The sequence below is a fragment of the Physella acuta genome, unplaced genomic scaffold, assembly GCF_028476545.2.
Source record: "Physella acuta isolate Inbredline_101_S28 unplaced genomic scaffold, ASM2847654v3 ptg000822l, whole genome shotgun sequence".
NCBI classification, from domain to species: Eukaryota; Metazoa; Mollusca; class Gastropoda; family Physidae; genus Physella; species Physella acuta.
This window is the reverse complement of record NW_026732340.1, coordinates 1-27,406: the sequence shown is the minus strand read 5'-3', so window position 1 is coordinate 27,406 and position 27,406 is coordinate 1. Positions and strand designations below refer to the sequence as shown.

Below are 27,406 nucleotides of genomic sequence, written 5' to 3'. Positions count from 1 at the left end.
GCGTCGTCAAGTGCTGCGGGACGCCCATGTTCTTAAAGAAAATTTATGGTACAGCTTAATTCAATTGAGGTTGCTCATGAGATCTTTTACGTATTTTAGCAACCAAAACTTTTACGAAAGGAAGCTAATCTATATATATATAATTCTCCTCTTGAAGACGCTAGAAAACAAGCTGTAAACGCGCTCCCTACCACCCCACCCCTACATGATCTGGTGAGCTTTAGTTCACGCTAAATGTTTACAATTGTAGAGCCGGGTTTAGTGACGGTTACTAGGGGCAGATAATTTAGTTTGAAACGATTTTAAACTTAGAGGAGGTAACTAAGCGGAGGCTGCTTTCACGGGTGTGTAGGGTAGGGGTTGGGAGAAAGGAGGGTGGGGGTAGTATCGTCCTTAACGACCTACTGATAGTGTTTTAAAGCAAATATTTTCAGTGGCAGCATTGGTACTGTCGAATTCACAAATTATGAATTACTGAAAAGTAGAAAATAAAACAACTAAATAGCGGCGTATGATATGCCGCAGGTCAGCTCGTTAGTTATATTTTCTAATTTTCAATGCTTTTAAAAGCTAACTATTGTTAACAAGTCAGCGTGGAGGAGTAGGTAAAGCTCATTGTTGCTAAACCTAAAAATCGCGAGTTCGAATCTTCGGGGAGATGAGGCTCGATAGACTGGGACAGCAACACTTCTAACAACTGCTGCCTTGTAGTTTGTTCTTGGTTGGACATAGGCTAACAAAAGCACGCTGAAATCGGAGTCAACGGCCTAAATGGCGCATAACAAGTTGACACGTATATTTAAATGTGTTGGAGGAAATGTTTTCCAACACTAGAATTATGAACAAATATATTTGTATATTTTTTATTCTAAGCTTTTATTTAGTTCACAACGTCTGGTTGTTTAGCTCTTTTTTTTTATGGTTTTGTGGCAAATGTTGTAACTCAATTTCGACCCACTTCTAATGCAGCGATTTTGTTCAAACTTTCCAAATACAATTCGTCTATGTATTTTTAATTTAATTAAATGTTTAATTAGTCTTTAAAAATGAGATAAAAAATTAAATCACTCGATAAATTACTATGTTCAATAATAGAAGGGGAGATAATCAGCTAGACACGATCACCCTAATAATCTAGTGAGCTGTGGTTCACGAGAATTCTTACAATTGTATAGGGCTGGTAAGTAGGTCACTAACCAGTTCTATGGCTCATGCAGGTTTTATTGAGCCGTAGAGCTGGTTGGTGACCTACTTACCAGCCCAATAGCCCGTCGAACTAATGAATGTTTTAAGGGGCAGATAATAAAGTTTTTAAACTATTTGAAACTAGGGGGAGGTAAGAAGATTAAGAACTTGGTGTCGTCTGTAAAAATATGGTCACGAACGGCTGCTTTCACGGGGCAGATAATCGTCTTTCACATATTGCGAGCTACTGATGGTGTTGTAAAACAAATATTTTAGTCGACTTCATAAATTGGGAATCACTAAAAAAGGGAAAATAAAACAAATATAAAAAAAAAAATTTAATAACATCAAAACTAAACTATGTAAAAGATCTCAAGCTTTTATTAAAGAAAGCAAACTAATTTTATTTTCTTATTTTTAGTGCATTTAAAAGCGTGTTTCTATAAAGGTATTTTATTTTCGTTTTTTTTTTAGGAATTGGTTATAGACTGACTTTGGTCAAGTCTGGTACCTGTGCTGAACACAAAGTAATTCAACACGTCTTGTCAACCGTGCAGGCAGCTATTTACCAGGTGAGTTAAATGTGAAGGTAAGAAATGATAGAGCCGTTCATTTGGCTTGGGTTTATACCGTAGGCAACGATACGAGGTATGAAAACGATAGGAATATATTGAAATAGTCGTTCAATTTAAAATAACCTAAACTAATACTGACGTATATGTTTTACACTCCATTAAGCCATACCATCTTTTTATCGATTCATACAACAACGTGTGTTGAATATTTTACCTTAATCGTCTGCATATATGGTTCGGCGTGGTCGAGTCGGTAATGCTCATGGTTGCTACACCGAAAAGTCTCGAGTTCGAACCCTCGGGCAGATGAGGCTCGTTAGCTGGGGACAGCCACTCTTCTAGGAGAGACAACTCCAAAATTAAACAACTGCTGCCTTGTAGTTTGTTCTTGGTTGGACAAAGGCCGTGGAAGCAAATCCAAAAAGAAAAGCAGGCTGAAATCGGAGTCAATGGCCTCAATGGCGCATAACCAGTTGACTCGTAACGCTAAGCTGTGTTGGAGGCGTGGTCGAGTCGGCAAAAAGCTCATGGTTGATAAATTCGAACAAAGTCTCGAGTTCAAACCCACTGGCAGATAAATCTCGATCCCCTTCAACACTAATAATTAAGAACGAAGAAGAAGAGTCTGCATGCGTATTCATTTTTTTTCCATATAGTTTATGTTCATATTTCTTTCTTTTTGTCTTAAAGTCTTCCAACATATCAGAGATTACGTTTCTACTCCCTGACAACTGCGTCAGTGAGTTCCCAAAACTTTTGCAAAGTTTAGACAAAAAAATGGCTTCGTTGAATTTACAATCGTATGGACTGTCAGCTACAACAATGGAGGATGTCTTTCTCAGGTAAAGTTGTACTTATCAATGTCATTGAAACTTCGAAGGTCTTGTCTTTGGGTACCATAAAAATGTGTATTAAGCAGTTGGCCTAATTCACCTATTTATAATATCACAGTTGAATGGGCTGTTGATGAGGTATTGTTGGTTCACAAAGTAAATATCTTTTAGATGACAACGCAAGAACATCAAATTCTTCACACAATCGAATATCAAATAAAGCAAAAAAATATATAAGATTATATTTCCAATAACAAAAATTGGAGAATACAATTTTAGGTGACGTAGTAGAGCTGTTATAACACATGAGAGACAATCTTGTCCTCAGAACTACTATAAGGTAGAAAATAGTGTATAAAACCTCTCATTTCATCAAGATTTTTAAAATTAAAATAAACTTTGTTTCCTAAAATGCAACATTTGAAATTTTGGTTGCTCAAGAAAAATCTTAAGAAAAAATGTTTTATTTTCTTATTTTAATGTTGGGAATAACTTTACTATAATTTAATGAGCGACCAACGATTTTCTTGATAGTTATTTATATCAGTGGTTCATTAGAATATATTTAAAGAAAATAATTTATTTTCTCCTTCTAGTGCATAATTTTTCTAAAAGCTTGATATGGAAAGTTTTTACGAGGTTTTTGTTTGTAAATGTTTATTTTTATTAATTTTATTAAAAATTTTCTAACCACATTTGTTTGACCATGGTTACAAAGAAGCGAAGTTTAATCACTAAGATTTTCTTTATATTTTATCTTTATATGTTTGTATGTAGAGTTGGAGAGATGAACGAACTAAACCTAGATTCACATATTGAAACGTAAGTAAAATTTTGGCTTAAAATAACAAGGTAGATCTATAATTTTTCTGATTGTGTAATTTTTTTTTTTTTTTTTGACATTTTTGCAATGCTCAGGTATAAAAGCGGAATTTCACAATTTAGAATTAACATCCATATTCATGAACAATTCTGAGTTCTAGACTCGATTCTGTGAAAAAAATAAAGAACGAGTGATCTCCCCTAAAGTTTCTCTTATATTCGTATAAGTAAGGGGTGGGGTGACACTACCAGTGCAATCGGGTTTTAGAAATATTTCTTATTAAAAAAATGTAAATACCTAATTTTCGTTATCCCTTAGAATTCCAGTCTAATGAATTTTTTGCTGTTATCCTCTCCCCTTGCACGGTATGCCATTTAGTGCTTTAAAAAAAATCTTTATATTATTACCCCTCCCAAGTTATCGTTTTGTCATTATTGTATACTGCAATCTTTCAAGTGTCCCTGTTGACTTCGTAAGCCTCGGTAATTAGCCTTGGTTAAAGAAAAATGTACTGAAAAAAAAAGTCGAGAAGGGGCCGCTTTTATTTATATCCCAGTCGCATGGACACAGTCAATACACCCCTGGTACCAGAGTGTGGTGTAAGAGATTCAAATTTTAAAAAGAATTAATTAGTGAAAGTGAAGAGCTATTCCTCTAGGGTGTTAAACTAATTATTATTGAAATATTTGATCGACAGCTTCAGCGAACGGATCGAGCAGAAACCACAAGATCAAGTCCCTTTGTAAGATTGTTTCGGTTTATGTGAAGGCTTTGTTTTTATAAATATAACAACTACCGTTTACGTTGACGAAATTGCCTTTATAAATTTACTACATTTAAATGAAACGTTCCTATTGCTTTATAATTAGAAATCTATTTATATTAAACAAAGCAGGAAAATCACTTAACTTACTATTGGTTATAGTTATTGTTACCTGCTTATATATTAACTTAAAATATCGCCTTTAGATTAAAAAAATAAAAATTGAATATTTTATTGAAATTCATTAAACACTAACGATTTTGTCGTGTTTTATTCAATGACTAACATTAGTTTCAATTTTTTCCAGAAACATTGCAAGGATGGAAGATGCTGCTGTACAGTGAGTATAAAATTTAGTTCTATATTGTACGCACGCATTCCCTTTCTATAAAAGGTTGGATTGGAATATAATGTTTTTGTACGTCAAATGTAATTAAATCAAATAATCTTTTTCCGTTCGTGCTCAAGACACATGAGGCAGATGAAGTAGAGCTCATCTGCTTCAAAGACTCGGCTTATTAAGGGAAAGTGTGGTAGGCACTAAGCCGAGCCGCCTTAGTTTTCCCTAATGTGAGTTAGGCGCCCATTAGAGCTGGCCAAACTCAGGTACATTCTACTCGAGACTTTCGAGTTAGCAGTCTAGCGCTCTACCACAAGACCACGCCGTCCCATAGAGATTTTAATACCAGTATTTTATTGTTCCACAACTCTTTTTAAACCAATTTTCCTTGATCAATAGTTGATCAGTCTTCAAGTAGCTAAGAGTTTAATCCGACTTACTAGCCGTCAGTACCCGTTACACGTAAATTATAGGCCTATATATTTTTATGTTATACATGTTTGAGAAAAATATTTTATAAAAAAGTTATTTGTCAAAACGCAATGTGCTTTACTACACGTTTAACAATATTAGTGACCAACTAAATAGCTAAAAATTCGGCACATTTAAAATAACAGGCTACCAATAACTATTAGAAAAATTAAAACCAAATTATATAAATTATTAGTCAACAGAACACCATATTAAATGCACACACTAAGAGACTTAAATGTTTCCGTTAAAAACCCGAACATTATGTTGTTTTTTAAAGTAATGTGTATTAGATTGGACGAGAAAATTGTATATATTTCATAGCGCACGTCTTGATAAGTAGATCTATAGATCTAGATCTAAATCAAATTTGGATGCAATAGTTCCTTTCTTTATAGTTTAATATCGGAAGATGACGCCCTTAATGTTATGTTCTTTCCATAGTGTAAACATATGGTATGTGGCGTCATTGTTTATTGCGTTCTTGTCAAAACTATAAAAACTTTTCCGTTGTATAATTAAAATTGTATTTCTACACTCAAATATGCCTTTATTTTTATTTTCCTTCTTTAAATAACATTTAGTTTAAACATTTCAAACAAAAGTCCGTATCAAGTTCTCCATATATCGCTGAAGATAATGATATCATAGTATGTGAAAATATTGTGCCGACAGAGACACAGAGAGAGAGAGGGGGAGAGAGAGAGGGAGAGAAGTGCGCACATGGGCTATATATATATTAGGATGTATTTGTTGTTGTAACGGTGCTGTAATCGATTTGATATTTTGTTTCAATTATTTACTGTTTCAGAATAGTATCAGAATTATTATCTGTAAATGTCATTTTTGTTTCCGAATTATTTACTGTGTCTGTTATTTTTTATGCCAGAGAACAAGCGACAAAAGAATCTACTAAAGCATCAGCTGTGAAGTCGTAAGTTAACTTCCAAATTTGCTTGATTTTGTTACAAGCTTTTATTTAACTCACTTCCTCTGTCTGTCGTCAGTCGTCAGTCGTCAGTCTAGATCGAAACGCAGGAGCGAAAATTCGGACACTTCTACTTGACCGATACGCTTCACACTCGGCACGTGGGTCAAGACATGAAGACAATGCAATCTGCAATTAAATTTGACTTAATTGGATGCCTAATTAATTTTAAAGAATTAATTAAAATTTGGACCGAATTAGTAGGCATTTCTATCGAACCGCACCACACGCGTCATCACGTTTCAATCGGCGCGCAATGGATTTTTTTCATGAAACTTTATTGTAAATAAAAACATGTAAAGTACTAAAAAAATTTCATAAAAACGTTTTAATAACAAGCTTTTATGTACTAATTCACTCAAAAGTAAAAAATAAATTATAGACTACTATTTAAATAACTAGAAAGAAAAGCGTGGATCACTTTAGTATCTATTGGTTAAATTTACTAATGTTTAGGAAGAGACCCACGCTTTTCTTTCTAGTTATTTAAATAGTAGTCTATAATTTATTTTCTACTTTTTAGTGCATTAGTACATAAAAGCTTGTTATCAAAAAGTTTTTATGAAAAATTTTTTTTTACATTTTGTATGTGACATTCTTCTATAACTTTCTAAAATCGAATAGTCCTAATCAGTCATATCAAGCAGCGGCTCCATCAGCACTTGTGGCTGTTCGATAGTATTGACAGTGTCTTTAAAGTATTGGCACTGTCTTTAAAGTATTGAAAGTGTCTTTAAAGTATTGACAGTGTCTTTAAAGTATTGGCACTGTCTTTAAAGTATTGAAAGTGTCTTTAAAGTATTGACAGTGTCTTTAAAGTATTGACAATGTCTTTAACGTATTGGCACTGTCTTTAAAGTATTGACACTGTCTTTAAAGTATTGACACTGTCTTTAAATTATTGACACTGTCTTTAAAGTATTGACACTGTATTTAAAGTATTGACACTGTCTTTAAAGTATTGACACCGTCTTTAAAGTATTGACACTGTCTTTAAAGTATTGACACTGTCTTTAAAGTATTGTCACTAACTTTAAAGTATTGGCCAGCTGGACACATACCAGTATGTGAAAATATTAAATATATTGAGTTATTTACTTTAGCCAGAGCAACAAATTGTAATTACGCAAATATTATTTTTAAATTAAATTATATCATCATTTAGCCGATTCCATTTCTAAGATGTATATAAAATATTTAAGTCCTAAAATTTTAATAAAGGAACTAAACTATTCATTGTGTTTTACATTAGATAGGCCTAGATTCTAGATCTAGAATCTTGATAGATTCTCTAGCCAACTTTTTCACGAACAAATGAAAAATGGCATAAGTCTAGTTAAGGGGGCAGTATCACCCAGACTAAGGGAGGGAAACAAAAACTATCACCAAAAAAAAACTATTTGACATACACATGTCAAAATTTTACAGCAGTAGTAACGTTTCTTCTGCTATAATACAGTATATAAATTGTAGGGTATATGTATGGCAATAAATTTTCAAAAAATTATTTTGTTAATATTTTATCACATTTTGATTTTTTTGTAAACAATTTTTCGAAACCATATGTAAAGTACTTAAAATTTGGTATAAACATTCCTTGCGTTAATGGCTATGGCCGGAACTAAAATAATAGTATTCTAATGACAGATAAATTTTTTAGAAAATTTCAAAGTTCAATTTTTTTGGTCTAACTTTGAAAAATTCCAAAAATTTTAAAATTTGTCACAATGGATATCTCCTAGTTTCGGCCATAGGCTACCCAGTTATGCATCCCCTAGAGTATTTTCAGCAGGATGGGCCTAAATGTTGGTAAACCACAGCCTAAAATTACTTAGTAAACATTTTTTGGTAAAATTATTTATATAAAGTGTTTGCATCATACGTTAACTTTCTTTTATGTGCTGTTTTATAGCTCCTTGATATTTACTATTATGGCAAATTTTTTTGTCAATTTTCAAATGTCTGGGTGATACTGCCCCCTTAATCGGTAGCTCTAGTTAAATTCAGTGTATTCTCGAATTAGATTATTTGTTAAGCTAAAGAGCAATGATTTACATCAAATATTTTAGGATTAAAATAGTTTAATAAAGATACTCAATTATTTATTGTGTTTTATACTTCTTTTTCTTTATAACTAATTATTTTTGGTTTGGCCTTAAATCTAGTTTGTCGGTATAAATTTGTTTCATTTCGATAACTTTTTATTAGTTGCAAATGACGTCTCTTTTGTGAAATTTAAGTATTTGTTTTGAACTTATATAATTAAAGGTAGTTCTACAAACGAATATATCATAAAATAAACAATCTTCTTTTTAAAATGTGTAAAATTTGGGGAAAAAATAACATTTTATCTACATAAATACGTATTTTACTGTTCCATTAATAGAGTAATGCTCTCATCTAACGTAACACAAAAACAAGATACAAAACCAAACAACTCAAATGTTAGTGTATATATATATATATATATATATATATATATATATATATATATATATATATATATATATATATATATATATATATATATATATATATATATATATATATATATATATATATATATATATATATATATATATATATATATATATATATATATATATATATATATATATATATATATATATTATATATATATGTATGTATATATACATATATTTATATATATATATATATATATATATATATATATATATATATATATATATATATGAATCTGTATATAGATTTTATATTATAAAACTGTATATCTACCTGAAATCAAAGAATTTCCGCTGATGTCAAATCAAGTTCACTTGTCGAAATGGGCAACACAAAAGTCGATCCGACACCAAGACAGTCCACATTGAGGCACACTACCACGTCCCAGGCGGCTTCAGCAAGCCAAAAACTGAGCACAAGCGTCAAGGAAATGCCAGATTTACAAGAAGATGACAAGATGGATAAAGAGCAGAGTGTAGTCTTAGGTAAGTTAACTCCCTGAATATTTATGACTAAATTAGTAACTGGTAGTAGGGGTCACTAATTTGGACATCAACACTACGTTTAACATTTGTAAATTATTAAGAAGTAATTGCAAAGCCTACTAATTAAAACGAATTTTAACAAAGTGTAGCTAATCAAGGTAATTCGATTCTAAGCCTTACTTTAATTTAAAAACACACTATAAAAATACATACAGTGAAGTACGCTCTACGTATTCAGTATATAGTTACAAGTTTTGTTGTTTTTTTTGTTGTTTTTTTAACCAGAGACTAAACCTGATAGGATAGCAGCAACAAACACAAGAGTCGAACTACACATGTGTCAATTCAAAGCTATATTAATAAAAAGAATGATTATTTTGAAACGGAGCTGCCTGACACTGATATCAGTGTTGCTGGTGAATCTACTTTTGACTGCGGCGTACGTAGCAAGTACCTACGTTGACTTTACTCTGCCAATGGACTTTAAGCTCAGTGACTACAAAAATATCACCATCCTTGTTGGTAAACCAAGCGACAAATACTCTGTGGCCGTCTACCACGGGTTGATGTCTCTTCTTCCTCCTGACGTGCTTGTGGTAGAGCCCAACAGGTCATTGGTAAGTTTTGTTATTTGTTTTCAAAGTATTTTGAGTCATAATATGTCAATTAATATTTCTAAATTTATAAAATTGCTGCGATCTGTTCAAACTACGAAAGTTGTATCAATCCAGCCTGGGTGTCCTTTTGCGTCAAATAGGTAGGGGTGGACTGGGCTATCTGCGGGGCCCTGAAAAAAATTTTGGTGGGTCGGCAAGAAAATAAAAACATGGTGGGCCGCCAAGAAAACAAAACTCGGTGGGCCACGAAAAAAACCTGGTGGCAGCGAGGAAAAAAAATACCTGTGGTAGCTGTTGCTTTTATGTCTAATAAAGGTTATTTGAAATAACCCTTCCAATTTGTCGTATTGTTATTGTTGTTTGATTGCTATTTTAAGAGTAATCCGTGTCAGTTTGTCATCCCCAGGCTTGGTTTGAAAAAATGAAATACACTGAAAATTTAAGTCAAGAACGGGCCGATTTAATTTGCCTAACTACTTGGGCACAGCCTATTTACGACCGTTTGATGCTTGTTTATATTGTTCCTTTCTTCTTTTTTAAAAAACTAAAATATAAACAGAACTCTCTTCTCCACGGTAGGCATTTAACAGAAATATATTTCGATGGGTCCGCGCCAACAGTATGCGAAGATACAAAACGGAGATGATGATGGGCTTTGAGATTAACCAACCACCAAGTCCTAGTATCGTTCACTATCAGGGTTATTACGTCCACAGTGAGCCCGTCGCGGTAAGATTGTTCACATACATATACATATACATATATATATATATATATATATATATATATATATATATATATATATATATATATATATATATATATATATATATATATATATATATAAAAAGAGAGAGAGAGAGAGAGAGAGAGAGAGAGAGAGAGAGAGAAAAGTCGTCGGGTGCCCATTTGGGCACTTCCTGGCGCCCCATGCGCTTTAAATTTGGCAGGATATATATATATATATATATATATATATATATATATATATATATATATATATATATATATATATATATATATATATATATATATATATATATATATATATATATATAGTGGTCATTTTTTAGTCCTCGCCGTTTATTTAGGGAAAATTCGGACCGGTCAGTTCTAAAGGTCTTCCGGAGTTTTCCGGAACATATCATAGTTTTGTTTTTTTGCCACCCCTGAGGGTCGGTCTACAACCTCAGGAGTTATGAAAAGATTCCTACGTCGGAATTTGTTTTCGATATATAGCTCATGTAAGGCACCGGTCAGTCGAGGTCAGTTTTGTCCCACTCATCGTGGACTTTTCGGCCAACCGGCACCGGCCTTCGTGTTTTGTCGCCTCATGGCAGGAGCCTGCCCAATTTGAAGCGCCTGCACATTTACCCAAATAACATGTTACCAAGCTGAATTTCTGTACACATACAAACTACCTATTTCAATCATTTTAGCAGTGCCCTCAAGCGCTGATTTATGTATTAATATACACGTTAATGATCTAACAGCGTAACTATAATGGACCTTTAGGTAGATCTTTTCCTGAACGCCCACATCCGAGCCTGGCTTGGCACTAACTACTCCATACAAAGCGGGGTTCTACCCGACCATGTATCTTCCAGAGAAATCCAAATGCCGATGTTGAGTGTAATGTGCATCTTGTTAGCTCTACTCTCCTTGCACACAGTCATAATTAGCTGGTTGATCAGCGAAAGAAATGTAAGTATCAGTTTCAATTTATCTATGTTTTGGCAAATTTATATCACAGTTGTAGTACACATTGACATGGTTAGAGAACAGCAAATTAAGTTTTCTTTTAAGTCTATCGCAGATGCCTAATTTACCGGGTGACAGGACAAATGATCTCAGGACAAATGACATTTCTCACAATTAGTATATAGGCCTATAAACAATATTAAACATAGTAAACAAAACCGTATGACAGTCTATAAAAAAAAATTCAGATCAACTATCAAATACACTATTAAAATTTTGCTGTGAGATATTTTGTCTGAGATATTTTGTCTGAGATCATTTGTCCATGATATCATTTGTCCTGATATATTTTGTCCTGGTATCTTTTGTCCGTGAGATCATTTGTCCTTGAGATAATTTGTCCTGAGATCATTTGTCCTGAGATCATTTGTCATGGAACCAATTTACCGATATAAATTTGCCTGTATGCATCTTAACGCTGATATTCCAAAGATGAATCAATGCATATGCGAATTTATTAAATTCACAACAATAATTTTCAGAGACCTTAGTCTTTTCTGAATACAATATGGTTTTTTCTGCTTCTTCGTTCTTATTTTTTTATGTTTGAATGGATTTCCTCCAATACAATTAAGCATTACGTGTCTATTTGTTATGAACTACAGGCTGATTTCAGCCTGTTTTTCTTTCTGGATTTGCTTCCATAGCCTTTATTCGTCAAGAACAAACTTTGTAGTTTTGGAGTTTTCTCTCCTAGGTAGGTTTCTGTCCCCAGCTGTCGAGTTATCTGCTCGGGAGCTCCGGACTTTTCGGTTTAGCAACCATGCAGAGTTCCTTCCGAAGGAAATCTACCCCCCCCCCCAAAACGAAATGTAATTTTTATAGAAAATATATACTTTTACCAGTGTCCACACCCCTCTCCCGAAAAATGTATAAAATCGCGCAAATGATCTACAAATAAAATAATAACTGTATTGTGTATAATACATTTCAATCTATACCTGTTAAAACCTTATGTTCTATTTTCAGAGTGGGGCCAGACAGCTTGAAGCTATGACAGGAGTCCCAGTTTGGATTTTCTGGTTCGCAAATTACCTGTTTGATATCTGCCTTCAACTAGTTTTTGCTGCCATGTTCTGGCCAGTCATTCTGTGTCAGAAGTCGGTGAACAGACTAACTCTACACCTGCCAATGCTCATTTTCACTCAGCTGCTTTTTATGCTGGACATCCTCCCATTCTGTTATTTGTTCCAGACGTTTTTTCTAAGAATCCCGAACGCAATAATCACTTTAATTGTGTATATTGTAGTGAATTGTACGTATATTTAAAAAAAAAATTTCTATGTCATATCATTGGGCTATTTGTAACATGACCGAAATAGAAAATACAGCTCCGGTTAACACGTTCGGGCTGTTAAATGAGTTGGGGGGGGGGGGGGGGGGGGGGGAGACTGGCGTGTGATGGTAGACCGGTATTTCGTAAGGCCTGTTGGCAATGGTCGTATGTGGTGGTGTGATGATAGGTATACTGGAGTTGACTACTGTTTGTGTCCTTTTGCAAACTCAATGTTACCCAATGGATAATCGATGCAAATATTGTCCATAATACTAAATGCACAGTATATATATATATATATATATATATATATATATATATATATATATATATATATATATATATATATATTCCCTTGAGCCAGACAGTTCTAATTACGATTTTCATTTTTTCGAGTATATTAGAACCATTGTGTTCTGAATCTACCAAAGTATCATGGTAAAAAACATGCGTGTTTATATCTCTTTCCATTATTACGCAATAATGTCTTCTACCTTTTTCTAACCACACAAACCATGATTCAGTTCTTAGGCAAATCTGTTAAAAATCTTAATAGTAGCCGAATTCTATATTCGCTTTAGTTTCGTATGTCATTAACAGTTTTTGCCGTTCAACCCAAACTTTGCCCTGGCCCATAGTAAATCATAAAACTCCCTAAATGTCAATAAAATGTGAAGCTTAAAATGATTTCGTGGTGTAGTTTTAGTTGTAATTGATTTTTCCAAAATAAATAATTAATAATGTCTATTTTATATTAATATTTACGTAAACTAATTATTTAACTTAAAAATGCATCGAAAACTAATTTCTGTGTGGCTTTGCGTAGTTCTTAAAGCACCAAGTAAAAAATAAATTAATTTGTTTATTTTGTTATAAAACTATTTAATTTACAGCTATTTAAAACTGTGAGGTAAAATGTATAACACAAACTTGTTTCATCTATTTGAAAGTTTTAACGACTCTGATGCTAAGTGATAAATCTTTCGAGGCGGAATTCACCACTTATGTGCTTTACGTTCTTGCGGTCACATCGCCATATTCGAAATATTATGTCGTTCCACTGGGGATCGCACTTAATACTTTACAAGGTAAGGGGTATTTCTAATTACCTATTAACTGCATCGTTATATACATATATATATATATATATATATATATATATATATAGAGAGAGAGAGAGAGAGAGAGAGATTGAGAGAGAGAGAGAGAGAGAGAGAGAGAGAGAGAGAGAGAGCGGATTTAAAGGGTACCTGACTAAAGTTAGCAAACGTAAAGCCATAGTGCTGACTACACTATCTTCGCATTTTACAATAAGATACAATTCTATGACATTTTGAATAACTCAGCCGCTTCTTACTTTCAAATGTACAGCTTATTCTGCTTTGTATATTATTCCTAGAAATAGCAAATGTTAATCATTCTACAGTCTGGCTTCTTATTTTCAAATATCATGAATAATATGTGTATTTTCAAGATGGGGTAATTACTTAAGGGAAATAGGTCTTGTAAGTCTCAGTCTCTACTACGTAAAATTCGGAATCTCGTAGGCCAGGCAGAGATATACATTTTCGAGTAAAATTAATAGTGGGGAACATGATCCCCATTTAAAGAAAATCATGGCCGTTGTTTGTTGGTTTTTTTTTTTTTTTTGTTTTTTTTTGTGAGCCTCACTTTGAGGTTTAATATCACCAACAGTTCCCTAAATAAAACAATGCTGAAAAATGTGAATGCTATTTATTCAAACGGTCGAGAACTCATATATTTGCAAGCTTTTCTGAATATAAAAGTTAAAATATATTTGTTAATGTAGTAGTGGTTCTGTTTTAATAATATTATTACGAGCGCTACTCTACCAGGTGTAAAGTTAGCGAACGTACCGAATTCTTTTTGAATGGTTAACAACAGATGACAACAACTAAAGAGTATCAGACACAAAAACTCAACGAGGATTCGTAAATAACTTCAAGAGGAAAGACACGGTGAATTCTTGTACAATCACAATACGAGGAATACATTACTCACAATGAAATCGCAGTCAGAATAATTAATACGTCATCACAACTTAACATACATCGGACATTGTCCAGGCCACTCAATCAGTTCGTAAAGTGACCGGTCTATATAAGAAAACACACTGTCAATTTAAACGTTTGGCGGAATTCCTGTTTATGTTGGTGAAAACGCGGCCCTCCCCCTCAATTTGGCAAAGGAGGTCACAGGCCCTTAAAGTTATTTATTTTCCTAGTGAAAATCGAAGTAGAAAACTAATAAATAATTTGTTACCGTAATTGTTTACTTAGATTGTGCACAATTCTCTAAGGTGTTTAAAATGAATTTTTTCAGAAAAAAAAAAAAAAAAAAAAAAAAAAAAAAAGAAAACTTACTCTTCCTCCACCTCTCCTGTTTTTACACTAATGCCTTAGCATGTAGCCTGCTAGAAAAACTTAGATGGAAATAAATGTAAGTACTAATACATATATAATGTGTTTGACATGAATTTTTCTTGTAGAGTCGATGGAATATACCAAAGAACACTCCATATTCTTTGCTATACACGCACTATGTGCCTGGGGTTTACTTTTCTTCATGGAATATAAAAACACTATAGGTCTAAGGTAAACAATACATATTTTTGTATAGGGTATGCTAATGTATAATTATATCCATATCTTTGTAGTTTTATCTACACAAATTTATGAATACTAGACCACGCTTTATCATTTGGATAACTGTCAGTTTAGGGGGTCATTAATAAATGGCATCACTTTTGTTGACCCCCTTCTCCTCCTCCAAACAGTCACAGGACGTCACAAAAACCTAGACCTCACCCCTCATCCCCCACATCTTAAACACATCACATCTAAGCCAATATGTTTTTGTCTTCTAAAATTACCGATTTCGGGCGAGCATGATGCTGACTACACCGTCCCTCATATGCTGGGTCACAGAAACAGGTGAGCTCTACTTCACCTGCCCGGTGTCCCGCCAAGTCTGAAAGACAACTTTACTATACACATCTAAATTGAAGTCACAGCTCACCTTTCGTGATTTATCTTTTTAAAACATCGATTATTTTCTATAATTCTTAGATCTTTAGCAACACGCTAGTTAAAAACATGCACAATTCTAAAAACGTGTTCAAAACTTTAATCTATTCTTCGGGTGATAGTTTCTTTAAAAAATTCTTAATAATTTAATTTTTATTCCAATATCGGAGTCTATTTTAATAATCGGATAGAAAATACATTTCTTCTTATAGGTCTCAGGTCTTAGAAGGTCAACTTGTGAGTAAAATTGAAAAGGCTGGAAGGGTAATTGTTAATAAAACAGTCACCAGTGCAGACGACGACGTAGAAGCTGAACAAAACCGCATTTTAAAAACTGATTTAAAGCTATTGTTTGACACAGGTACATCTAGTCGACTGTATGAATAACAATTTTTAAAAACTGTGTGTGTTTTCAAATTTTTATTAAAATCGAAATGCATAGAACTATATACATATTGCGTAGAGATCTATATGATATATATATATATATATATATATATATATATATATATATATATATATATATATATATATATATATATATTTAAATAGGTGGGCCTCGATACCCTAATATATAATAATTAATATTTCATATTTAATAGGTCCTTCTTATTAAGAAATATATAATTTTAAATTTATAGGAGATAATATTTTATATATAATTTTAATATATAAATAAAGTAGGCTTAAATGTATGTTATATATGTATATATATATATATATATATATATATATATCGGGACTTTATATCTCACTATTATTACACAACAGTGATTTATGTTCACAAAGTGTTTAACCGAGAAAAAAACAACAAATAAAGCTCGCTATGTTGTGTATATTTTTGAAAACTAGTATCAGAGCAGTCTAGTCCTAGGAGAAGCGATATGCTGATATATATATAATATTGTATATATATATATATATATATATATATATATATATATATATATATATATATATATATATATATATATATTGAAAGTACATTAAAACTCCCCACATTTAGATGCATTAATTCTGGTGAATGTCAGCAAGAAATATATTGTCAAGAACCAAGTGTTAACAGCAGTTGAAAATACTTGCCTTGGGATCCCCAAAAATGAATGTTTTGGACTTCTTGGACAAAATGGCGCAGGGAAAACAACAACATTCAAAATACTGACGGGGGAATATGCTAGTACATCAGGCGATGTTTACTTCAACGGTCTCCAGCTTAATTCTAACTTGTCTAAAGTAGGTAGTAAATACATTTCTGTAGTTTCAATTATCACTTGTATATTATAGTAGATAGTAACTACATTTCTATTGTCTCAATTCCAACTTATCAAAGGTAGGCAAAACATATTTATGCTGAATCGTGTCCTGGCAGTATACTTCACGAATGTTTTGTTACTTTCTCAACTGAATTAAAAGGTTTTGCAGATATTATACGGCAGTTACCATATGGTGTTGTATGTTTGCAATTTTACATGTCAGTTGGCTGGTGTTCACATTAAAAATAACCTGAACATAAGCCCCTCGATTCATACAAAAACTTTCTCTGGCGAAAATTTCTGTTAGTATTATCAAATAAAACAGAGGTCGCCGTAATGAATAACAAACATGACATCCCCACCCAGCTAAATGGAGAAGATATACGAAAGATAAATTCACATACCTGTGGAATGTGACCAACAAATGCGAGGACATAAAAAGTCGTATCAACAAATCTAGCTGTGCATTGAGTACCCTACGTACGAAACAAACTTGCACAGCCCAATAACTCCAGAGTAAGATGAGATTCTTCAACAATAATTATTGTTAAGGCACTATTGCAATGTGGTTTAGAGACCCTAAGCGTTACAGAGTCAGATAACAGCAGGCTACATTCTTTTACAAATAAATACTTGCGTCGAATCCTAAAAATAGATGGCCTGAAAAAAAGATCCAATGACAACCTGTGGAGATTTATAAAAAAATAGCTGATAAACAAGGATATTAAAGGCGGTTCCCAGAAAGATGCGCAACGGAAAAAAACGCACACAGAAAAAAAAGCGCACACAGAAAAATGTGCAAACAAAAAAATGCGCAAAGAGAAAAATGCGCATAGAGAAATTTGCAAAAGCAGGAAAATGCAGGACCAGAAATTTGCGCAAACAGAAACATGCGCACACAGAAAAGTGCGCACATAGAAAATAATATACAAGAATATTTAGGGCACTAATGGGGATGAATCTGGCACACCCTGGGAAGAGAGGGGGGTAATAAAAAGTGGTACTGTCTAAATTATCCTGGAGAAGGACAGTAGAAAGCGGGGCTTAAACTGGCTGAACGAAACAGAGCTGCCCAAAATGAAGTGGAGGGGTGAAGCTGCAGCCCTATGCTACTGATGAATGAGTCAAATCAATAACAAAGTATGCATTACAATATTTAATTTGTAATGTTTCCCCGTACAATAACTTCAAACGCTGTGTAGGGCGATGAGGATATGTCTATAGCCATTCACCAAACCCTAGGGGTTGGAACGAGTTCAACTTTTAGAGCAACTGTCCTAACCCCAATCAGCTTAGCATAAAGACCTCTTAAGTTAGAATTTAGTGTTACAGTATTGTTTTTTTTTTCCGAATCTCAAAATGGGGAGACAACTTCTGTTCTCCTATTTCAGATCCATCCAATGTTAGGTTACTGCCCTCAGGACGATTATCTTCATGGAGACCTCACAGGCAGGGAGTCGCTTTACCTGTTTGGTCGTCTGCGGGGAGTTCCAGAGAAAAGTCTTCCAGGTGTCACGAATTACCTGATTAGTGCTGTGTTACTGGACCTGCATGCCGATAAAGAGGCGAAAAAATACAGGTTGTAACAATTCTCTGTGGTTGATAAAACTGTTGGTGGAGTCTTGATATTAATCCGTCGTTCTCTCCCCAACGTCAGTGTGCGAGATCAGCAAAAAGCATGGGAAAATATGATTAATAGCTCAGTCCTTCCGCTGGCCAGGTATTCTTCTTCATTACAAAGTACATGCTTGTAACAACATCAATTTCATTGTTGTTATTGTGGGTTCTTCAATATACTCACACGAGCAACAGTAGTTGTGAAACTATAACTTTGTTTACACTTTATACACTACAGTGAAATGATGAATCCATAGTAAATCCATAGATAAACAACTAGTATAATTTAGTATAAGTACAGTCACGAATCAAAGTGACGTAGTGACATCCTACATTCACCATCACAGTCCAAGCGCAAGCCCCCGTTCACCTTTCGCTCTACCTTTTATACGGTCCATTCTCTCCCCATACGTACATGAGCGATCTCACCCAAAAGCATGGGAAAATACATGACGAGTCGCTCAGACAGTCCTTCCGCTAGCCAGGTACTCTACATTCATGCAATTTCATGTAAAACACAATATAATATAAACATACCTAATTATACAGTCTGTGACAATGCTAAATACAATATAGACATGAAAACAAAAAGTACAGTCTGTTACACAGGTATAAAGCGAAACCCTGTGTATATCTTAACAACCTGAATGTCCTGCATCATTATTGGGTCTAGGTCAATACCCCGTCAATTACCCCCCACCCCCTGACTTCCACCCCCCCCCCCCTCCGTCAATTACTCCCGAGACATCCTTCGAATGTACCCCCCCCTACCTTTATTGCTCCGGGGTATTGTCCTGCTCCCATCATTATCACGTTGTAATTTTTTTTTTTTACTATTTCCATCTTGTACTTCGAAGGGTACAATATCACTGTGGCTTCTATTTCTAAGGTGACGCATAACAGACGAATGACAAACGCATGACAGACGCATGACAGACGCATGACAGACGCATGACAGACATGAGAATTTTGTTTAGCATTTGCAATTAGTAAAGCTTGATCGTTATCCTATTACTTAAATACGATGTTTATAATTTTGATCAAAAATGTTAAAGTACATTGAGTAGGATTTAGTGCAGTGGACTAACAGAAAAAGAAGACGTAGTGTTCAAAAGAATAATTTATCTGACAAGTAACAAACATGTCACTGTATCTTCAACAGTTTGGGCAACAAACGCAAACTTTCCACAGCACTTGCCGTGATTGGCGACCCCCAGTTTGTCATGCTGGATGAACCAACATCTGGCATGGATGCTATGGCCAAGAGAGCCATATGGGACTTGCTCCAAAACGTCAGATCTCTTGGCTCCACCCTCGTCTTGACGTCACACAGGTTTGCCTTAATCTTAGCTCTGATGGAAGAGATTCACTCCAACACAATAAAGTAGTACGTGTCAAATTGTTATACACCACATAGGCCGTTGATTCCAATTTTAGACTGCTTTTCTTTTTGTAATTTGATTTTGAGTTGTCTCTATTAGGAGAGCTGCTCATCGAACTCGAGACTTTTCGGTTTAGCAGCCATGAGCTTTACCGACTCTACCACGTCGAGCCCGTTGAGTGTGGTGTCTATTTCTAAATGCCAGTCTAATGAATGATAATTTCCTTTAAATGGGTCCAGTCCCCTATAACCAGGCTATATCCGAATAGTCTTCAATTATTTCGCTATATACAGAATATTTTCATCATGTTCAATTATTTCCCTATATCCATCATATATCCATAATGCTCCATTACTTTCCTATATCCAGACTATATCCATCATGTTCAATTACTTCCCTCTATCCAGCATAAATCCATCATGTTCCATTACATCCCTATATCCACGTTCTGTAATCTCCAGTATGGAAGAGTGTGAACTCCTATGTACAAGACTGACCATTATGGTGGGCGGGAAGCTCATGTGTCTAGGCAGTCCACAACACCTGAAGACAAAGTACGCCCAGGGTTATACAATAACCGTACACTTGAAGCCTGACTCGGGGGTACCTATACAAGGGATCATAGACAACCTTTTAAGGATATTCGACGGGGCTGAGGTAATAATGTTATATATGGTATATTCGTTGCGTATGTTATGTAATATTAATAGATGATGTACATATTAATGTAATGAAGTGCATTGATATATGTGTAATTGTAGGATGGATACCTATCTACATTGGCAGTTTAAAATTAAAAGTTATTTTAGGCGGATTTTTTGTTTGTTAACCTACTCTCTCACCTTGTTGTTTAGACGAATTGTTTCGATAGGTCTCAGGACAGCTGGACATTTAGTTTCAGCTTATGTTGATGTTGAAATCGATTGCTTGAACTAAATGATAAAATTATTTTTTAAAATTATTGTTAAAAATTTTTTTTTATTTTTTTTAAATATATTTTTAAATTAATTGTTTAAATTAATTGTTTAAATTAATAATGTTTAAATTAATTTTTTTTAAATTAATTGTTTAAATTAATAGTTTAAATTTATTTTTTAAATTCATTTTTAGAATATTTTTTTAACTTAAATTTTTAGATTTAATTTTTTAATTAATTGTTAAAATAATTGTTTAAATTAAATGTTAAAATTAATTGTTTAAATTAATTGTTTAAATAAATTAATTGTTTGAATCAATTGTTTAAATTAATTAATTGTTTAAATTAATTAATTGTTTAAATATATTGTTTAAATTAATGTTTCCCCAGGTCTTTGGACAGATGGACACCTACCTTCACCTTCAAATCCCAGCAGACAGCCTCCCCCTGTCGTCCATGTTTAAAATGATGGAGAAAGCCAAGAAAGACATGAACTTTGAGCACTACACCATACAGCAAACCTCGCTGGAACAAGTCTTTCTAATGTTCATGAACAAAAACAAAACCTCAGATACAGAGGCGTAGCGACCTATTCCTACGTCCTGGGCGATCTATAATCTTTGCGCACCCCCATTTATACAGTTATTCACATTGGCAATAAAGCGTTACTGTCCCTTGACGATTTATATATTTGTGTCACACAATCGATGTTGAAAATACTTAAATGATTCCGTAAAGCTAAGTACCAGTCCTTTTTATATAACTTCGAATTTATGTAATTATGTAATGCAGCTCTAAACAAGGTTTTTATTTTTTTTTTAAGATCCCCCCCCCCTCCTCCCGTGGCGGTCGCCCAACCCTCACTCCCCTAGCTACGCCTCCGATAGCTACCTTATAAACAAAACGTATGTATTTTTAACCACGTCTTGTGGTCGTCAGAAAAAAAAAATCACATTATGTAAGTGTTGGCCATCGTTGCAAATGAAAAACTGTAGAAAATTTACTTCTAATCCAATATTTTCGCGGAAATGACCCTCCCTGTAATTCAAACTTTTGAATTTTCTTCCAGTCCATGTAAACTGTCGTTAATTTGGAATGGAGTGTTTTACATCGTGATTTTATGTGATCAGTTTTTTTTATTAATATCCTAACTCTAGCGCACGACATTCTGACAAATTGAATAGGAATATTTAAAATTGTATTTTACTTGAGTTTAAATAACTTGCACGTAAACGAGGGCATTAATTATTCAGCATTATATCTAGGAAAGTGGTAACGTTAAAGTAAAAATTGAAGTAATAAAGACCGATCTCAAACCCCCTACCATACAGAGGGCCAGAGGCGTAGCGACCCTTCCCGGCGCCCGGGGACAAACTTTTCAATTTGCACCCCCCCCCCTCGAGATTTCGATTTGCACCCCCTCTCAAACTTTCGATTTGCACTCCCCCTCGAGATTTCGATTTGCACCCTCCCCCCTCAAACTTTCGATTTGCACCCCCCTAAACCTTTCAATTTATTTTTCCAACCCATTTTGGCGCCCCCTAAGGTCGGCGCCCGGGGACATATGTCCCCCCCCCCCCGACCTCCCTCACTACGCTACTGCAGAGGGCGCGCTGGACTGGTAGATTTCTGGACTCTAGACACTACGAAAAAAGATTTTAGGGCAAGTTAAATTAAAAATAATTTAATAAAGAACTAATCTGCTAATAATGAATCAGAATATTATAAATTATAATGCAACGTGATTTTTAAAATTATTTCTAGACGATGAGTTGCGGCAAATATAATCGAACGACTCAGGACTTTGACGCCCACCCACTAATTAGTAGGCCTGCTAATTTAAAAATGTCTAATTATTTTGTCGCTATATTCCCGAATAAAAGACTTCCATACATTTTCTGAAAAAGGAATAAAAGTAATAGCATACTCCTTTAGTATTACATAAAATGTTTAAAATTAATGAAAAATTCATCTGAAAACAAAACAAAATTAGCAAATTAATTATGACTCAAGCTCTCCTATGTCAATGTCATTCATTTAAGAAATGTCTAGCCCCTAATTATTTGCCAGTTATTATTTTTATTTCTAATTTTTTTAAATATAGTTTTAACGGTCTAGCTTTATCTTTTGTATACCACATAGTATATTTAACAAAGTCACCCAAAAGCTTCGAAAACTCGTATTTTATTCTTTTTAATTACGTATATATTATCTTTAAGTTAAAGAATGCTTGTGCGGATGTGTAGACGGAAATTGGTTATGTTTGGGTGCATATATATTTTTGTTTTGGTAATGTAGCAGTGTTTATACGTGTATGTCTTTTTTACACATGTCTAATTACAAAAAAAAATTTGTTTTAAGTTTTGAAATTTCCATTTGTATTCGTACATAAAACTTAAATTTGAAAATTGTTGTATTAGTGCATCACAAGTTTGCATTCCATGTTTTTTTTATATTATTTTTTTCTTCGGTGGTTCTTTCAGCCATTTTTTCTTGGGGGGGGGGGTGGTGGTGGTGCAGTACTATTTCTTCCCACCCCTACTCCATGTTTCAAAAACATTTTTTTTAAATTGTTGTGTAAGTATGTGGTAAACTCTAGTTGGCATTTCTCGTTTTCATTCGCCATATGTATAATGTAGCTAGTTGCACAAGTAAATAAAATATGACGTCACAGGCTCTAAACCTTTCGTGCACAAAAAAAATCAAATTCAAATGTAGTCGTTCGCATCGCTATGTTAACCGTTTAAAAAACGATAGAACGCTATTATGATTCCAATCATATATGCCCTCCTTATTAGCAGCGGTATAAGGGGTCATCCAAAAATAACGTCACGCTTTTTTGGACGATTTTTACCTCCCCCCCCCCCCTCCCCTCCGTCACACGTCGTCGCAAAAAGCCAGACCCCCCCCCCTAAAATGACGTCACACCTCAGCCTACAACCCCCCCCCCCTCCTCAAAATTACGGTTTAATTTTTTTTAAAACATCGATATTTTTCTAAAATCTTGTCTGAACTCTGTAAAAATAGAGTATTTTAATCAATTCCTATTACAATTTATTAAAACAGTTTTCTAAAACGCGAAATAACGTCTAACATTCGTTTTCTAACATTGCTTTTTTATATTGCAAAAGTGTGACGTCGCACCATCTGAACCCCCCCCCCCCCTCATCACACATCGTCACAAAATTACGGACCCCCCCTCCCCCCTACGAGTGTGACGTCATTTATGGACGACCCCTAATTTTATTTCAACTTTTTACTTGTTTTTGTTAATCTCATATTGAGTTTAAAAGGTGAGTTTTCAAACATTTACTTAAAATAGTAAAACATTGAGACTAACTGTTTTTAGTAGGATTGTCTTCATTTTTTATTAAGCTTTCTAACTAGCATATTTATTTTAGGTTTATCCGTTTAGTCGACTATGCAAAATGTTTCACAAACTAGGTACCCTATTAGCGGTATCGATACCACATTTTTATGTTCCTTCATTTTATATGAATTATGTCACCAATTTTTGTACATTTTTTTTCTTAAAGAATGTTAATAATTAAACTAGTAAATGAGTAGATTCAGTGATGATAAATTAACCTTTTTATAACAGTAAAAATTGTATCAGTTGAGCTAATATGTTGCGGCCTTAACTACGTGCTACTAATGATTGAATTAGGTATACAATAGCTTAACACAAAGTTGAAATTAAGTTATTCATAGAATGAATTAAAACTAAAAATAATGACACTAGGTACGATTTGAGTAAGACTATAAGATTTTTAGTTTAATTTTTTAACAACGAATATGATCTTTTTTCGTAATGCATTATAGTAGAGGCTTAAATCTAAAAATCTAGAAAAGCGGTATCGCTAATGTTTTGTCGCTATATCCGTTGGTATTTAGATCAATTAAAATAAGAAAACATTCAGACTTAATTTGAATTTAGTGTGAATCTATACATTTTTAATGTTATTTTCACAAATGTTTCTACTTTCTCTTCAGACGTTCACAAGCTGTAAAACCCGACTAACAAAATAAACCCCTAGGCCTAAGTATTATCGATATCGATACTACCTTTCTCCGATTTCGTATTCCGTTATATTTTATTATATTATTAGGCCATTAGGTCTATTTAAGATGTAAAATAAAGATGTATCTAAGCTGTCTTAAAAATTATAAGATAAAGGTGGAAATTATTAATTGAACAGTGGTTGATTAAATTCACCAAGTAGACTGTGCGGGATCCAAAATCTTATTAATATAAGAAATATTAGTTATAAACACAACATTTTACGAGTGTGTTCATTCTATGTTAACAAGCTGAATGTGTACACTGATAGTCTTCATTTATTTCATATCCCATTAGTTTATCTTGCAAAAGAATAAAACATACCCTTGTAAACAAAGGCCTATATTTATTTGATACCCACTCACACTTAAATAGTATTAGGAAATTTGGACATTTTATAGTTGTGCGCCTACGCAGAGTTATTTCCCTTTAGCCTTTTTTCTATCTTCTCGATATTTGACAAATTTTTGTTTTCATTTTCCATAGGCTTAGTTGTCGCCGAATTTTTACACTAAAACCGTCATATCTAGAGAACCTTTTATCCTATAAACATATATTTGGTATCATTTTGCAACATTTAGTCCCCTTAATACAACCCCGTCCTTATTTTGTCATTTTAATTATTTTAAAAATTGTGTGCATCTAGCTAGTATAATGAGTATAATGCTAATAATAGAAGCTAAACAAATTTTTAGAGTACACTCCCTTCGATCGAGTGCACCTTTCTCTGAAGGATAGAAAGCAAGTTACTAGACTTAAAAGTTGACCATATAAGTCTGACAAACATGAACTCCATTCGTATATATATATATATATATATATATATATATATATATATATATATATATATATATATATATGTATATATATCTATATTTATATACATACATACATACATACATACATACATATATACATATATACATATATACATATATACATATATACATATATACATATATACATATATACATATATACATATATACATATGTACATATATACATATATACATACATATATATATATATATATATATATATATATATATATATATATATATATATATATATATATATATATATATATATATATATATAAAGACATTGTTAAATAGTATGAATACCATTCCATTTTATCCAACACTATTGTCATACGTAAAAGGTCATTTATACTACATTCACACAAATCAAAACTTAATACTCTAATGTAGAATTTCAATGTATTTAATCCCAAATGTAGATCTAGGCCTAATTTTGTAATAAGGGCAGGTTAACCACCAAATTCAAAATTGTGACTAAGGACTATTTTAGTTATAAGAAAGTAACAAAAAAGTAACAACCACTAGCTATTAAAATTGAAAAGACATGGTTCTAACTAACAGTTTACTACAAAAATTGTAGAGGGGTGGGGGATGTTTAATTCATCAATCAGTAGAAAATCAATACAATAATGCGTAATAGAATGTCATAGAAAATTTATATAATGTAATACCATAATCTTTTCCCGTTCTTGCACAAGACAAGTGGAGCAGATGAAACCTCTTCGTTACATAGTTTTTAAGCTTTTTATATTTTTATTTTTAGGTTGCAAAATTTTTTCAAAAATTAAGTGAATTTAGTCATTACTCTAATTAATTTTTAAAATATTTTAAATACGAGCAATATTTAATCAAGCAAAATAATTATTCAAACATGCTAGGAAATTAAGGTAGATTAAAAACAATAAATGTTTAAAAATCAATATTTCTGATTTAAATGTGTGCGTGTGTGTGGGGGGGGGGGTGCGGGGGTTGAACCTGCCCTTAATTCTTGTTGTAAGGAGTTTCATTGGGTATCAGACTCAGTTGGATCTGGAAAGACGATAACAAAATTTGCATATTAACTAGTAAATGTTGAGGGTGATAGAGTTTGTTATAGATATAATTATTGTTTAAATCTATTCAGTATTAATTAGCTATTGCAACAATAATAATCTACGAGTAAAATATACACCTTATTATGTGAGCCTTCATTAATTCTAGGAATTTATATGTTGATTTTATACTTCAAACTGTAGCTATCCGAAAAATATCCTACTTTAAAGACTAAATATTTCAAAAAAATGTAAAATTAAAATCATACAGTGAATCAATATAGGGATTAAATTTATAAAAATTGTGTTGTCCCCTAATGGTCTTTGTTTAATATTTTTCCTCGCCAAAATGTTTTTACTTCATTTCAATTTCATTGGCGTCTAATTCTGTATCAGCTGGCCAACAAATATCTTTCAAATATTTTTTGCGGTCTTGTCTTACCGAAAAAGACTGAAGGCTAAGTTAGTAGGCCTACACGTAATCGCCGTACGAATCATCAGTTTGAAATATAGTCAGATTCAATTATCAATGTTGTTTAGAAACATAATTGCGGGTCAATTTAAATACGTTTGTTAGATTTTTATTAATTTATGTTTAACAAATAAGTCATTTTATAACGTCCACACGGGGTTAGGAGGCTGGGGGGGGGGGGGGGGGGGGGGGTTACAAAAGGAGA

At 33.2% G+C, this 27,406-nt stretch overlaps 2 protein-coding genes across 2 annotated transcripts; both read left to right on the top strand.

Annotated features, from left to right (window-relative positions):
• The first annotated feature begins 8,784 nt into the window (after positions 1 to 8,784).
• On the top strand, positions 8,785 to 18,487 carry LOC131951699 (retinal-specific phospholipid-transporting ATPase ABCA4-like). The gene is made up of 10 exons (XM_059314058.1): positions 8,785 to 8,947; positions 9,233 to 9,564; positions 10,144 to 10,293; positions 11,080 to 11,268; positions 12,295 to 12,580; positions 13,552 to 13,689; positions 15,111 to 15,216; positions 15,861 to 16,009; positions 16,655 to 16,881; positions 18,293 to 18,487. The coding sequence occupies exons 1-10, from the start codon at positions 8,785 to 8,787 to the stop codon at positions 18,485 to 18,487; spliced, it is 1,935 nt and encodes a 644-aa protein (XP_059170041.1).
• A 1,077-nt stretch (positions 18,488 to 19,564) lies between these two features.
• Positions 19,565 to 21,553, top strand: LOC131951684 (phospholipid-transporting ATPase ABCA3-like). The gene is made up of 4 exons (XM_059314041.1): positions 19,565 to 19,581; positions 19,681 to 19,851; positions 20,362 to 20,557; positions 21,207 to 21,553. The coding sequence occupies exons 1-4, from the start codon at positions 19,565 to 19,567 to the stop codon at positions 21,399 to 21,401; spliced, it is 579 nt and encodes a 192-aa protein (XP_059170024.1). The 3' UTR covers positions 21,402 to 21,553.
• Positions 21,554 to 27,406: the final 5,853 nt, after the last annotated feature.